The sequence below is a fragment of the Scyliorhinus canicula genome, chromosome 16 (assembly GCF_902713615.1).
Source record: "Scyliorhinus canicula chromosome 16, sScyCan1.1, whole genome shotgun sequence".
Lineage (NCBI taxonomy): Eukaryota > Metazoa > Chordata > Chondrichthyes > Carcharhiniformes > Scyliorhinidae > Scyliorhinus > Scyliorhinus canicula.
Window position 1 is genome coordinate 121,556,781 of NC_052161.1, and position 16,365 is coordinate 121,573,145.

Here is a 16,365-nt window from a genome sequence, read left to right on the forward strand (position 1 = left end):
TCCGGACATTCAACTTATACCCCGAAAAGTCCCCGAAATCTTCAAGGATCTGCATGACCTCCCCCATCCCCTCCACCGGATCCGAAATGTACAGGAGCAGGTCATCCGCATACAGTGAAACCCGATGCTCCTCCCCCCCCGAACCAGCCCCCTCCAGTTTCTAGATGCCCTCAACACCATGGCCAGCGGTTCAATTGCCAGGGCAAGCAGCAGGGAGGACAGGGGGCACCCCTGCCTCGTTCCTCGATGCAGCCTAAAGTACTCCGACCGCAGCCGGTTCGTCGACACACTCGCTACGGGGGCATGATCAGTAATTTAACCCACCCTATGAATTCCTCGCCAAATCCAAATCTGCCCAACACTTCCCACAGGTACTCCCACTCCATCCGATCGAAGGCTTTCTCTGCGTCCATTGCCGCCGCCACTTCTGTATCCCCTCCTTTTGAGGGCATCATGATCACATTCAGGAGCCTCCGCACATTCGTGTTCAGCTGCCTGCCCTTTACAAACCCCGTCTGATCCTCATTAATCACCCCCGGGACACAGTCCTCGATTCTGATGGCCAAGATCTTGACCAACAGTTTGGCATCTACATTAAGGAGCGATATCGGCCTGTAAGAGCCACATTGCAACAGGTCCTTATCTCGCTTAAGGATGAGCGAGATCAAAGCCTGCGACTTCGTCGGGGGAATGGTTCCCTTTTCCTTAACCTCGTTGAAGGTTCTCAACAATAACGGACCCAACAGCTCTGAGAATTTCCTGTAAAATTCTACGGGATATCCGTCCGGTCCCGGGGCCTTGCCCGACTGCATACCCTCCAAACCCTTAACCAATTCCTCCATCTCAATCGGGTCCCCCAATCCCTCTACCCGCCCCTCCCCCACCTTGGGGAACTTCAGTTGGTCCAAGAATCGCTTCATCCCCTCCCCCCCCTCAGAGGGTTCTGACTCATACAGTTTACCACAAAAATCCTTGAAGACCTCATTGATCCTTTCCAAGCTCAGGACCGTGTTATCCCCCCTGTCCTTAATTCCCCCAATTTCCCTGGCCGCCTCTCTCTTCCGTAGTTGGTGCGCCAGCATCCTACTTGCCTTCGCCCCATACTCATACACCGCTCCTTGTACCTTCCTCCACTGAGCCTCTGCCTTCCCTGTGGTAAGCAAGTCAAACTCCACCTGCAGACTCCGGCGCTCTTTTAACAACCCCTCCTCGGGGGACTCCGCATACCTCCTGTCCACCCTAAGTATCTCCCCCACCAACCTCTCCCTCTCCATCTTATCCCTCTTCTCCCTGTGGGCCCTGACTGAAATTAGCTCCCCCCGATAACTGCCTTCAGCGCCTCCCAGACCGTACTCACTGAAACCTCCCCTGTATCGTTGGTCGCCTCATAGCTTTGGATACTCCTCCTAATCTGCCCACAGATCTCCTCATTCACCAATAGTCCTATGTCCAGTCTCCATAGAGGGCGTTGGCCTCTCTCCTCCCCCAGCCCCAACTCCACCCAGTGCGGGGCATGGTCCGAAATCGCAATGGCTCAGTACTCTACCCCCTCCATTCTCGGGATTAACGCCCTACTCACCACAAAAAAGTCAATCCGCGAGTACGGCTTGTGAACATGGGAGAAGAAAGAAAACTCCTTCGCCCTTGGCCTAGCGAATCTCCAAGAGTTCATTCCACCCATTTGGTCCATGAACCCCCTCAAGACCTTGGCCGCTGCCGGCCTCTTACCCGATCTAGGCCTAGACCGATCCAGTGCCGGGACCAGGACCGTGTTGAAGTCCCCCCCCCCATTACCAGACTGCTTGACTCCAAATCCGGAATCCTACTCAACATCCGCTTCATGAACCCTGCATTGTCCCAGTTCGGAGCATACACATTCACTAACACCACCCGGGCCCCCTGCAGCTTGCCACTCACCATAATATATCTACCCCCTTTATCCGCCACAATACCCCCAGCCTCAAATGCCACCCGCTCGCTCACCAAGATTGCGACCCCCCTGGTCTTCGTATCCAGCCCTGAGAGGAAGACCTGCCCCCCCCCCCCCCCCCCCCCCCCCCCCGCCGACGACTAGCCATCTCCTCTTTTCGGCCAGCCACGTGCCCGCGCCTCCCGCACACCCCAGCCCCCCCCAGCCGGAGGCTCCCCGTCCCGACTCTCCCCTTTACTCCGAAAATGGATTCCCCTCCAGTCAGCAAAGCAGCATCCCAGACCTCCCCCCCTGCCCTTTCAACCACCCCCACCCTAGTCAAGCGTTCACTAAACCCCCCTTCTCCCCCCCCCATTGCACTCCCTCAAGTCAGCTGACTCATGCTGACCCCGGCCGCTCCCACCTCTACCTCCAATACCCCTGTTGGCTCCCTCTACGGGTCTCCCAACCTCCCCCACCCTCAACTAAGAAGTGGGGTAAAGAGAGTCCCCCCCCCCCTACATCCCGTGTGTACAGAGAAAAAACACAACTCTCTCAAACAAACAAACTTCGGGTGCTACCCCCAACGTTGAGCGAATAAACTGCTCTCACTGTCTGACCCGACCCCATCACCTGTGACACAGCTCTTCCCCAACTGCAACCCAGACCAGAAGCCCAAGGGCCCAGGGCACAGGGGGCAACAAAAACAAAAGAGAATATGGGGAGAAAACCCAACATAACACCGCCCCCCCCCCCCCCCCCCCCCCCCCCCCCCCCGCCAGCCCCCACCACCCCACCAGCATGCCCCAACAACATACTGCAGTCCATTAGTTTGAGTCTAGCTTCTCGTTCTTTATAAAAGTCCACGCCTCATCCGGCGTATCAAAATAGTGATGCCGGTCCTGATATGTAACCCACAGCCTCGCCATTTGTAACAGCCTGAACTTCACCCCTTTGCTGTGGAGGATCGTCTTGGCCCGGTTGAATCCTGCATGCCTCTTGGCCAGCTCTGCACCCCAGTCCTGATGAATACAGATCTCACAGTTCTCCCACCTGCTACTTCGCTCCTTCCTCGCCCATCGCAGGACACACTCCTTATCGGTGAAGCGGTGGAATCTTACCACCATCGCTCTCAGCGACTCGTTCGCCCTAGGCCTCCTTGCCAGGCTCTGTGTGCTCCAGCCAGCTCCAGGGGCCGCGGGAAAGCCCCCACGCCCATCAGCGTTCCCAGCATCGTGGTCACATACGCCCCAACATCCGACCCCTCCACGCTTTCAGGGAGACCCAGAATCCGCAGGTTCTGCCTCCTTGACCTGTTTTCAAGGTCTTCCAGCCTCTCCTGCCATCTTTTGTGCAGGGCCGTGTGCGTCTCTACTCTAACCACCAGGCCCAAAATCTCGTCCTCGTTATCAGAGACCTTCTGCTGCGCCTCCTTGATCGCCGTCCCCTGCATCTTCTGGGTCTCCACCAACCTTTCAATAGAATCCTTCATAGGGGCCAACATCTCTGCCTTTAACTTGGCGAAGCAGCTTCTGAGAAACTCCTGCTGCTCGTGAGACGACTGGGCCCACGCTGCCTGATCCCCGCCGGCCGCCATCTTGTTTTTTCACTCCCGTTCTCCTCTCGTCGCCAAAGCTGCTTTTTTGACCGCCCCACTCCTGGTCCACTCCATACAGTGCTAAGGGACCCTCACTGTTTCCTTCCCACACCGGGAATCGCCATCCAAGTGCCGCTGGAGCTCCGTAAAAGGGCCCGAAAGTCCATTATCGGCAGGAGCTGATGACCATGCGACCTACCCAAGCATAGCTGCAACTGGAAGTCATCTTCCACCAAGTTGATATTCTTCCAGCAGCAAATTATTTTTATATTGGCGTGCATCCCCGTGAACAGCTCCTGTGTGATGGAATTGCTTGAGGAAAAACCACTGCATCTGCTTTGCATAAGCTCATTTTAGAAGGAAGTGGACAATAGTTGTTTCCCCACCACAATCTTGATGACAGTGTGCGGAGGCAGTGGGACTCTGGATGTGAAGGAAATATCTGATGAGAGGGGCCCTTCTCACAGCTAGCCAAGCTATGTCTTGGTGCTTCTTTGGTAGCACAGTGAGTAGCACTGTTGCTTCACAGCTCCAGGGTCCCAGGTTTGATTCCCGGCTTTTGTCACTGTCTGTGCGGAGTCTGCACGTTCTCCCAGTGTCCGCGTGGGTTTCCTCCGGATGCCCCAGTTTCCTTCCACAAGTCCCGAAAGATGTGCTGTTAGGTAATTTGAACATTCTGAATTCTCCCTCTGTGTACCCGAACAGACGCCGGAATGTGGTGACTAGGGGCTTTTCACAGTAACATCATTGCTGTGTTAATGTAAACCTACTTGTGACAATAAAGATTGTTATTATTATTATTTGAAAGTTCTGCCAACTGACTTTGACATTCTGCTCAGCGAACAATCCAACAGGATCTCCCATCTGCTTTTCCCCACACAACTTCATGATGTTATGTAATGGACCTGTGATCATAGGTGTTTTTCTGCACAAACCTTTCCACAAGGTACAGGTGATCTAACTGAATGGAATGTGCTGTGACAAAGTCGTCACACCCATCCTTCACAACCACAGCATGTAGTATTGGCGTCGGCATTTACATTTATATATTTTAAAAAAAATTTAGAGTACCCAATTCATTTTTTCCAATTAAGGGGCAATTTAGCATGGCCAATCCACCTAACCTGCACAGCTTTGGGCTGTGGGGGTGAAACCCACGCAAACACGGGGAGAATGTGCAGACTCCACACGGACAGTGACCCAGAGCCAAGATCGAACCTGGGACCTCGGCACCGCAAGGTAGCAGTGCTAACCATTGTGCAACCGTGTCCCTTTCCTGTCCCTCATTGCTGTCATTGTCCTTTCCTCTCTTTCCCTCTCCTTTGCCTCCTCTGTCTCAATGGCTGGGCTGTTGATCCTTCATTTGTTGATTCTTCCTGTGGAATTTCCCAGTCTGTACAGCCAGGCCTGTCTCACTGTTCCCTGCACATATCATCCAGCATTGGAAATGTGTTCAGGGAACAGCCAGAGACTGACGGTGCAGAGCAATTCCTCAATAGTTGAGTCAGTTCAACCTGGAATTAACTATTTAAGTCCTCCCACCTTCAGCAGGAAACCTATTAATAGTCCTTACCAACCATTTAAATATTGAACCAACCATTTAAGTATTGATTTCAAAATTCTCGTTCACGTTTGGAAATCCTTCCACTACCTCACCCTCCCTTCTTATTACTCAACTCATTTACTCAACATTTTACCTGCCCTGGGAATGTATGATGGGACAGTGTAGGGGAAGATGTATCAGGCCGCATGCTGTACCGGCTCTGGGAATGTATAATGGGACAGTGTAGAGGGAGGTTTACTCTGTATCGAGCCCCATGCTGCACCGGCCCTGGGAATGTATAATGGGAGAGTGTAGAGGGAGGTTTACTCTGTATCAGGCCCCATGCTGTACCGGCTCTGGGAATGTATAATGTGACAGTGTAGAGGGAGGTTTACTCTGTATCAGGCCCCATGCTGTACCGGCCCTAGGAATGTATAATGTGACAGTGTAGAGGGAGGTTTACTCTGTATCTAACCCATGTTTTACATGCCCAGTTGGTGTTTAATGGGACAGCGCAGAGGGAGGTTTATTTGGTATTGAATCTGGGATGGGGACAGGTTTGTGCTGACAATAAGTGAGAAAGGTATGGAAGTGAGATATGGAGAAATCTATGCTCAGTTTATCCTGCTTGGATTGGTTGTTCCCTGCCCAAATGGTTTTTCCAGATTGGAAGAATGAAGAATGATGTTTGAAGATATCCAAAACCTCAGAACAAACAATTTCCTCAATGGGTTCAGATCCAAGAGCCGACTTACAATGAAATACACCGGGTGGGATTCTCCATTGACTGAAGCCGAAATCGGGAAACGCAATTGGGCGGAGAATAGGGTCCGACGCCAAATCGGGGTGGGTGCCAATTTGACGCCAAATCGCAAATCTCCGTCACCTCGACAGTGGCGTCAATGCGGTCCAGAATGCATGTACAGTAAACACTGTTTGCATATCGTTAGTGGGCCTGACCCGGGATTCTCCGGGGCCTCCGTGATTCTCCGCCTCTGATGGGCCGAGTTCCCGACGGCGCAGTTCACTTGTACTTTTAAAAATCAGCGTTGCAGCTGCTAAGGGAGAGAGAGGGGGAGTACGGAACGTGTCCAACATCGCCATAGTGTGCTGACAGTCGTGCTGCTGGCCAGGGAGATTAGCGGGGGCTGCCCAGGAGGTGGGCTGTGGGGTTGGAACACCATTGCTGCAGCCAGAAAGGCAGCCATGCAGCTGTGACAGCCCACTGTGCATTTAGGGTCACAGGTCATATGTGAGCCGCCTCAGGCCCCCCTCCCCCCACGGTGCCCTCTTGGCCCCAGCCGACCCATCAGCTGTGTGGGCACGCACTTGCACAACCAGTGCCACCTTGTTAGCTGGGATGAGTGTGTGTGGGGAGTGTAATGTGCAGCTGCAGCTTGTCAGCCTCCCGAGTGTCAATCACAGACCAGGCGAACCCTGAACCATTTTTCACTGGAATCGATTGTGTTCCACGTGGCGTTGGTGTTAACCCCTCAGCGGTCGCTGAATAGGTCCAGGTCTGGCGCCAGCTTTCCTGTCGTGAAAGTCCACGAATCCTGCCCTGGAGTCAACACTTTGTCTCGGGAATGAAGAATCCAGCCCACTGTGCCCAGGTACGGGACCCCGACCTGGAACATTCAGCTGGCCTGACTGATATTTGAACAATGAAGTGATGCTGCCCATCTAATCACAGGCTGATTCCTCCCTGCGTTTGCTGCTGATAGGCTCAAACTGAGCAAATGCAGAGTGAAACAAGGCTGTGATTGGTTGCGAAGCAAAGAGCAGGAGGGAAGATATCAAGAAAGAAAAACTTCAAACAGTTGAGTTGGGGTGGTCCACAGGAGCAGGCTGGGAAAAGCATCAAACAGGGAGAAAGCAGCGAACTGAGAGAGCAGTGGCCGGATTGTGCACCAGGTGTGGATGAGTATATTGATTCCAGCTTGGCGGCAGGAGAGGCAATGAACTGTAGATGAGGCAGCAGAGCAGACGGACACCCCCAGAGCGAGGGAGCGGAGCGGACAGACAATCTCAGGTGAGGCAGCAGAGCAGATGGAGGATCCAGGAGGTGAGGGAGGTGAGAGTGGAAGCATGTGAGGGAGTGAATATAAGGGATGGGAGGAGAGAGAAGGTGTGAGGAGGGGTATGGGAAGGCGAGAGCAAGTGTTGTAGGAAATCCACGATCAGAATCATGGCTTCACAGAAGAGGTAAACTTTGAATTCAACAAAGCAATTATTCATGCTGGTGTCCGCCTTCTGAGCCTTAGTCCATTTGCACATGAGACCCTCACTTAGCTCATCAGCGAGGTGAGGTCCTAGGGAATGCCTGTTGGTGCATTTCCCCAGCTGCTTGGAGGCAGCTTTGAGAGCAGAGGATACTGTGGACACCAATGAGCATTATCCACAAAGAGAAATGTGGCTACAAGTGACTCCAAGGTAACGGATCTGTCCCCCACCTCCCCATTTTCCCAAAGTCATGACATCAGGGGGATGGAATAAAGCTCAGGATGAAGAGTTGATTTTGTCGTTTGTATGGTTAGGTAAGGAAGCGAGGATTAGGAAGACGGTGTTTCAAAGAGGGCGATAGTCAGGGGGCCCTTCCAAACCTGTTGTACTATTATTGGGTGGCGAATGCTGAGAAGGTGCATGTTAGGGGCAGGGATCTGAAGGCTTTGTGGGTGAAGATGGAGGTCAGGCTCTTGTAAGGAGTTAGGGTGGCGAGCGCTGGCACTGGCACCGCTCCCTTTTTGCCCCAGGGCAATACTTGTGGATTCCGGTGGGTGGTGGCCCCTCCCTTAGCTAAGATGGCAGCTGTGGTTCTGTACAACTCTCCTCTCTGAGTCAGGAAACTGAGGGTTCAAACCCACTTCAGGAACTCGAGCAAAAATATTCAGACTGACTCACCAAGGCAGCGCTGTGGTAGTGCTGCACTGTCAGAAATGTTGTCTTCTGGATGAGATGCTGAAAGATCAGGGATGGTCTCCTTGATGTCCTGCACAATATTTATCCCTCAATTCAACATGGTAAAATAGATTATCACATTCCTCCTTGTTGCGTTCAGATTCGCTGTAGCACTTCTTGATTTACAACAGTAACTGCACTTGGAAAGTACATAATTGGCTGTAGAGCACTCTGGGCTATCCTGAGGTTGTGAACAGCATTATCTAAGTTTATTCCCCTAATTTAGATTATCGAGACCAATGTGGTCTCTCCTGCAACATCAGCACTGGAGAGAAGCTAACTGAGCACAGACCAGGGATTGAAGCAGGGATCATTTCTTCAGGATGGTTCTGCCACGTCAGGCAGTGACTGGCACCCTCAGCAATAATAATCTGAGTCAACTCTACCTCCCAGCTCAGTGGCCTGTTTCTGCATCTAGCCCAGCTGCTGATTCTCTAATCCTGTGGTGAATGCAGCACTACTTAGACCTGACCCATCACTGAGCATCGGTCCTGGGCCACTCTCAATGTGAGGACATTATTCGCAACCCTGGGTCGACCACCTACCTTTCACTTTCAGGTAGTGTCCTCCAAACCGATACGCCTCGAAGTTCAGGTTTAGAGGTGTATAGGAGTGGTCCAAGAAAACCTCCACCTGATTCAACTCAATGCCATTCCTCTCACATACAGGCAACAATGCCTCCCTGCAAAAAAAAACACATTCTTCAGGAACTGAATGAAAATCCCCAGTTCATTGACAGGTAGCGCTCAGGGTCTGTGAGCGTGTTGCACTCAGATGGGCCTAACCTATTTTATTTGATTTTATGCCATGTCCCACAGATATATCAGATAATTCACAAAGGGAAACCACAAAACAACAGCAGAAACTGAGCAGAACACCAGTAAGACACGCAAAGGGCTGTGCACAGAAACACTGCACCCAGTAATTATCAGTACTGCCACAGATAATCCTGGAATAGAGCCCCTGGAAATGCTGGGGCAGGATTCCGGGAAAGGCTGCCACAGTTGCCCCCGATAACACTGGGACAGAGCCCCCGATAACACTGGGGCAGGGCTCCCGATAACACTGGGACAGGGCCCCCGATAACACTGGGACAGAGCCCCCGATAACACTGGGGCAGGGCTCCCGATAACACTGGGACAGAGCCCCCGATAACACTGGGACAGCCCCCCCCGATAACACTGGGACAGCCCCCCCGATAACACTGGGACAGGACCCTCGATAACACTGGGACAGGGCCCCCGATAACACTGGGACAAGGCCCCCGATAACACTGAGACAGGACCCCCGATAACACTGGGACAGGGCCCCCGATAACACTGGGACAGAGCCCCCGATAACACTGGGATAGTGCCCCCGATAACACTGGGACAGTGCCCGCGATAACACTGGGACAGGGCCCCCGATAACACTGGGACAGTGCCCCCGATAACACTGGGACAGGGCCCCCGATAACACTGGGGCAGGGCCCCCGATAACACTGGGACAGTGCCCGCGATAACACTGGGACAGGGCCCCCGATAACACTGGGACAGAGCCCCCGATAACACTGGGACAGAGCCCCCGATAACACTGGGACAGAGCCCCCGATAACACTGGGACAGGGCCCCCGATAACACTGGGACAGTGCCCCCGATAACACTGGGACAGGGCCCCCGATAACACTGGGACAGAGCCCCCGATAACACTGGGACAGTGCCCCCGATAACACTGGGACAGGGCCCCCGATAACACTGGGACAGGGCCCCCGATAACACTGGGACAGAGCCCCCGATAACACTGGGGCAGAGCCCCCGATAACACTGGGGCAGGACCCCCGATAACACTGGGACAGGACCCCCGATAACACTGGGACAGGGCCCCCGATAACACTGGGACAGGGCTCCCGATAACACTGGGACAGAGCCCCTCCGATAACACTGGGACAGAGCCCCCGATAACACTGGGGCAGGGCCCCCGATAACACTGGGACAGTGCCCCCGATAACACTGGGACAGCCCCCCCCGATAACACTGGGGCAGGGCCCCCGATGACACTGGGACAAGGCCCCTGATAACACTGGGACAGAGCCCCCCGATAACACTGGGATAGGGCCCCCGATAACACTGGGACAGGGCCCCCGATAACACTGGGGCAGGGCCCCCGATAACACTGGGACAGGGCCCCCAAATGCACTGGGACAGAGCCCCCGACAACACTGGGACAGAGCCCCCGGTAACACTGGGGCAGGGCCCCCGATAACACTGGGACGGAGCCCCCGATAACACTGGGACAGGACCCTCGATAACACTGGGACAGTGCCCCCGATAACACTGGGACAGAGCCCCCGATAACACTGGGGCAGGGCCCCCGATAACACTGGGACAGGACCCCCGATAACACTGGGACAGGGCCCCCGATAACACTGGGACAGAGCCCCCGATAACACTGGGACAGGACCCCGATAACACTGGGACAAGGCCCCCAATAACACTGGGACAGGACCCCCGATAACACTGGGACAGGGCCCCCGATAACACTGGGACAGGGCCCCCGATAACACTGGGTCAGGACCCCCGATAACACTGGGACAGGGCCCTCGAAAACACTGGGACAGAGCCCCCCGATAACACTGGGACAGAGCCCCCCGATAACACTGGGACAAGGCCCCCGATAACAATGGGACAGAGCCCCCGATAACACTGGGACAGAGCCCCCGATAACACTGGGACAGAGCCCCCCGATAACACTGGGGCAGGACCCCCGATAACACTGGGGCAGGAACCCCGATAACACTGGGGCAGGGCCCCCGATAACACTGGGCTGGAGCCCCCGATAACACTAGGACAGGGCCCCCGATAACACTGGGACAGGGCCCCCGATAACACTGGGACAGGACCCCCCGGTAACACTGGGACAGAGCCCCCGATAACACTGGGGCAGGGCCCCCGATAACACTGGGACAGGGCCCCCAATAACACTAGGACAGGGCTCCCGATAACACCGGGACAGAGCCCCCGATAACACTGGGACAGGGCCACCGATAACACTGGGACAGAGCCCCCGATAACACTGGGGCCGAGCCCCCGATAACACTGGGGCCGAGCCCCCGATAACACTGGGGCCGAGCCCCCGATAACACTGGGACAGGGCCCCTGATAACACTGGGACAGAGCCCCCGATAACACTGGGACAGGGCCCCTGATAACACTGGGACAGAGCCCCCGATAACACTGGGACAGAGCCCCCGATAACACTGGGACGGAGCCCCCGATAACACTGGGACAGAGCCCCCCGATAACACTGGGGCAGGGCCCCCGATAACACTGGGACAGGGCCCCCGATAACACTGGGACAGGGCCCCCGATAACACTGGGACAGAGCCCCTCCGATAACACTGGGGCAGGACCCCCGATAACACTGGGGCAGGGCCCCCGATAACACTGGGACAGGGCCCCCGATAACACTGGGACAGAGCCCCCGATAACACTGGGACGGAGCCCCCGATAACACTGGGACAGAGCCCCCGATAACACTGGGGCAGAGAACCCCGATAACACTAGGACAGGGCCCCCGATAACAATGGGGCAGGGCCCCCGATAACACTGGGGCAGAGAACCCCGATAACACTGGGGCAGGGCCCCCGATAACACTGGGGCAGGACCCCCCGATAACACTGGGACAGGGCCCCCGATAACACTGGGACAGGGCCCCCGATAACACTGGGACGGGTCCCCCGATAACACTGGGGCAGGTGGCCCCTCATGTGACACAGTCTGCGGAAGATGAGAAGGAAAATTGATATGAAGTTGTTTGATGTGAGCAATGTACTGAGTGTTAGAGCCTGTTAAACCTCTTTTGTACCTCTCACGAGAATCACATCGAACAAGAAGGTTCGATGTTCAATCCCTGGTCTAGTTTATGTAGTTCTTCAGGACATTACCCAGGGGTTTAATAGCCAGAGTGTTGTCTGCACTGTGTCACTGTAACTGAGGGATCCAGTGGGAGTCAGCAAGCTCGGGACAACCTGGCACAGGGATGGCAGATTAGGAAGGCATGAGAAACCCTTGGACTTACCCCAGGGACCTTTTCTTCATGGCAGGCACGATCTCTGTCTCAATGTTGATATTCAAATCAAACTTCAATGTGAAACACTCCTTGCTGGGATCCTGTGGAACAGGGAGAAAGAGTCAGCACCAGGAACTGATGCAGGAGGAAAGGAACTGGGAGACACCCCAGCAGCACAGAGACCAACTAGACCTGAGCACAGCCACTGATTCTCTCCCGTCAATAACCACCTCTTTCTGTACATGGGTACTGATTCTCTCCCCTCAATAACCACCTCTTTCTGTACATGGGTACTGATTCACTCCCCTCAATAACCACCTCTTTCTGTACACGGGTACTGATTCTCTCCCCTCAATAACCACCTCTTTCTGTACATGGGTACTGATTCACTCCCTTCAATAACCACCTCTTTCTGTACACGGGTACTGATTCACTCCCCTCAATAACCACCTCTTTCTGTACATGGGTACTGATTCTCTCCCCTCAATAACCACCTCTTTCTGTACATGGGTACTGATTCACTCCCCTCAATAACCACCTCTTTCTGTACATGGGTACTGATTCACTCCCCTCAATAACCACCTCTTTCTGTACATGGGTACTGATTCTCTCCCCTCAATAACCACCTCTTTCTGTACATGGGTACTGATTCTCTCCCTTCAATAATCACCTCTTTCTGTACATGGGTACTGATTCACTCCCCTCAATAACCACCTCTTTCTGTACATGTGTACTGATTCTCTCCCCTCAGTAATACTCACATCTGTGTGTCGGCGCCGAGCTTTCTTCTTGCTCAACTTCAGTGCAGAATTCTTCTTGTCACTGTGGGATTAGGAAAATGCAGTGAGAGCATGTTTATCATAAAAACAGCATATTGGCCTACTCTGTCCAAAATCCAGCCCCACTGTCCTTTCACCCTCAGTTCCAAGGCAGCTGGCTTATGATAGGGGGTCACATGTGAGGAACCTCAGGTGACGACGTGTTTCTTGTCATTGTGTAGGACCTCCATGCAGCAATGGGGTGTCCACAGCACAAACTCACAGGACCAGCATGGAGAGGACTGTATAGTTCTGTCCATCATGGTTCTTGGGTTGGTCGGGTCATGGGCAGGTGCTGAAGTGAGTTGAAAGCTCCTAGTGAACTGTAACAGATGAAAAACATTGCGATTACGGGCAAGGTCAACCATGATAGAGGAATGTAATCAACACACTCACTCTCTCAAATAAACTGATCCGTGTGGCTCACAGTCTGCGCTCAACAATATGACAGCATCGTTTAAAATAAAACTAGTGATTGGAAATTAAATGTTTCTGGTGAAGCCACAAGTTTGAATCTCTGGTCTTTACGTCAAAAGGAAGCAGATTTTCGTCAGCAGATGTCATTGTCATAGACAGGCGCTGCGCCACCTTTTTTACCTTTTTCCATCCATCCCAGCTTCATCGTCATCCTCCCTGTCAGATGAATGTCTCGTCCGTGGTGGGCATGATCGGGTTGAGATATTCCTGGCCAAAGCAGACCCTGTGGCAACAACACGGGGCTTTTAAGGTTTTCAATTCTCTTCACAACCGTTCCCTTCCTGAGTTTTGTTTACCCCTGCAGCCCCACAGACCTTTCAGATCGCCAAGCTCCTCTGTTCCTGGCCTCATTGTACCACCATTGGCAGCCATGTTTTCAACTGTCCCAGTCTGAGACTCTGGAAGCTCCCTTCCAACGTCTCTGCCTTTCCCTCTTCCCTTTACTCATTCCTTAACACCTACCTCTTTGACAAAACTTCTGGTCGCCTGTCCGAATATCTCCTTATGTGGCTTCGTGCTAAATTTTGTTTGATTACACTCCTGTGAAGTGACTCGGGACATTTATCATAAATACGTTATACAAATGCAAGTTGTTGTTGCTGTTGGATCTGGTCATGGAATAGAAATAAAGGATCTTGGGCGGGATTCTCTGTTTCTGAAGCTAAGGGCGCAATTCTCCGATTGCCGATGCCAGAATCACATATGGCTATTGGGCGGTGAATCCCTTTTGACGGCGAAATCGGGGGCAGCGCTTGTTTTTGGATACTCACTCCCTCCAAAGTGACATCATCGGTGAGTAGGCCGCACGCCGTTGGGACGGCCTCAGGACGTCACCTGAAGGCCTTCCCCCGATGCTCTGCCCCCAATGGGCCGACTTCCCGGTGGCGTGGATCAGTTGTGGTCTGAGTTTTTGTCAACCTGGCGTGACGGGTGTGGACTGTGTCCAATGCTGCAGCAGTCGGGGGATGGGGGAGCCGTTCCGCTGGCTGGGAGGGCTCCGGCCCGGGCTGGGGGAACTGGTGATGGGTGGTCCTGGGGTGGCGAGGGGGTTACAGGGGAACACCATCTGACAGGCTGGGTCCGCACACGGCCGGCACCATGCTATATGGTGCGACCGCTGCAGGTCGCCACCATGCGCATGCGCGGCCACGGATCCGGCAATTCCCCGGTCATTTCTTTTGGGAACGCCGGGGGTTTTACGTTGCACAGCTGCTAGATCCCTACTGGGCGGAGCATCGGTGCGGGGCTGATGCTGACTTTTCATCTCAAGACTAGACACATGCCCCGGACATATTCAAAATCAGAGAATCCAGCCCAAAGTGTTGACGCCGGCGCAAAACTGGCACCGCATTGGACCAATTCCGCTAATATCCAGCACCGGTGCCACAGGGAACACAATCGATTCTAATGAGAAACGCTGCTGGATTTGCCGGTTCCGTGATTGACACTCAGGAGGTTGACAAGCTGCAGCCGCACATACATACTTCACTCCCCACACACACCATCACAACCAAGAAGGTGGCAGCAAGACGCACGGCCCCACATTTTGTGGACGCAGAGCCCGAGACTCTTCTGCACGTTGTGGAGGAGATGCGGTTGACCCTTTACCCCGGCCCGGGAAGGATGTTGCTAGCCGCAGCCCTTGGGTGCTGAGTTGCGGTTCCGCATGACACATGTGTCAAGGCCCCACCCAATAAAATCCCCACACCACCCTCACCCCCATATCACCCACACCCCCTCACCCTACACCACCCTCACCACCCCCCACCCAAACCCTCACCACACCCCGGCCCATGGTCTAATCGTGCATCTTGTCTTGTGTCTTGCAGGAGCTGCTGGAGATGGGGCCCCCAGACAGTGTCACAGCCGGAGTATTTCCGTGAGTTGAGCAGGGAGGAGAGCAGCAGCTCGGACATCAACCCTCCACCCGAGACTCAGCACATCCCAGACCTTGGGCCGGAGGATGATACTGACTTTCCGTCACAGCCGTCTCCAACACCTTCCACCATCCCAGAGACACGCACCTCGGTTGGGCACTTTAGTGAAGAGGCTCCTTGGACACTATCTGGTGTGCACCTCACAGTTGACCCGGTACAGCAGGTGGAGGTAGGGGCAGCTGTGGTGGCAGACGGTCAGAGGGCAGGCCAATCCCAGGAACTAGCTGCCATCCAGACAGGTCTCGGGCTTCTGGAATGGACAGTCCTGTCGATTGTGGAGATGCAGCCACAGAGCCAGGGACTACATGAGAGGTTGTCGGCGAGCATGTAGCACCTGCAGATGCAGTAGGAGTCCAACCGCATGCAGCAGCAGGAGGTGATGCCGACCTTGCATGCCAGGTCAACACTGCATGTGTGGTGCCGTGGTGGAGGCATTGGGGGTTGACAGTTTTGGCTATGGATCAGCATGTCCAAGCCCTGGGGCATTATGTGTAGTTAGACACTAGTTAGGTTGGCATGCATGCAAGCATAATTTAGATATACGGGCTAGGGCACGTCTCTGTATATATATGTTCATATTAAACACCTGTTCCCATCGTTACAACCTGCCTTGGTGCTCTGTCAGATTGCTGTGAGGGGTGAGCTGGTCTGGGCTGGCCAGAGGAGGGAATGGGCGGATGTTGTGGGTGACCCGTGCTCCCCACCCCTCCAACGTGCGCCCCCCCCTCCCCCCACCACCACCACCACCACCATCACCCCAGGGATCCGATGGCGCCGTGTGATGGAATGGTTAGCTCACATGCAGGGATCAATCAGGCCATAGAATTTACAGTGCAGAAGGAGGCCATTCAACCCATCGAGTCTGCAGGATGGATAATATAACTTGGAAAAAATTATTTCTTTATGTACTAGAGTAAGGCCCATTGAACAAACTCAAAATGTGCAGTGTATTCTAGCAGACACTTTTATTTGGCCTTAAAAATGTTTAGTAAGGTACTTAACACCTGGAAAGAGCACCATATCAAGCCCACCTCCATCCTTCCCATAACCCAGGAACCCCAACCAAACTTTTTGAACAC

At 53.9% G+C, this 16,365-nt stretch overlaps 1 protein-coding gene across 4 annotated transcripts in view; it reads right to left on the reverse strand.

The window, feature by feature from the left end:
* The window catches only part of LOC119979371 (pleckstrin homology domain-containing family G member 5-like), a 146,360-nt gene that overhangs the window by 51,592 nt on the left and 78,403 nt on the right, over positions 1-16,365 (reverse strand). For all 4 annotated transcript variants that reach the window (XM_038821501.1, XM_038821498.1, XM_038821500.1 and 1 more), the window contains 4 exons: positions 13,470-13,572; positions 12,816-12,876; positions 12,064-12,155; positions 8,553-8,689 (listed from right to left, as the gene is read on the reverse strand). In XM_038821501.1, the coding sequence (XP_038677429.1) occupies positions 8,553-8,689; positions 12,064-12,155; positions 12,816-12,876; positions 13,470-13,572 (393 nt within the window). The remainder of the gene's footprint in view (positions 1-8,552; positions 8,690-12,063; positions 12,156-12,815; positions 12,877-13,469; positions 13,573-16,365) is intronic.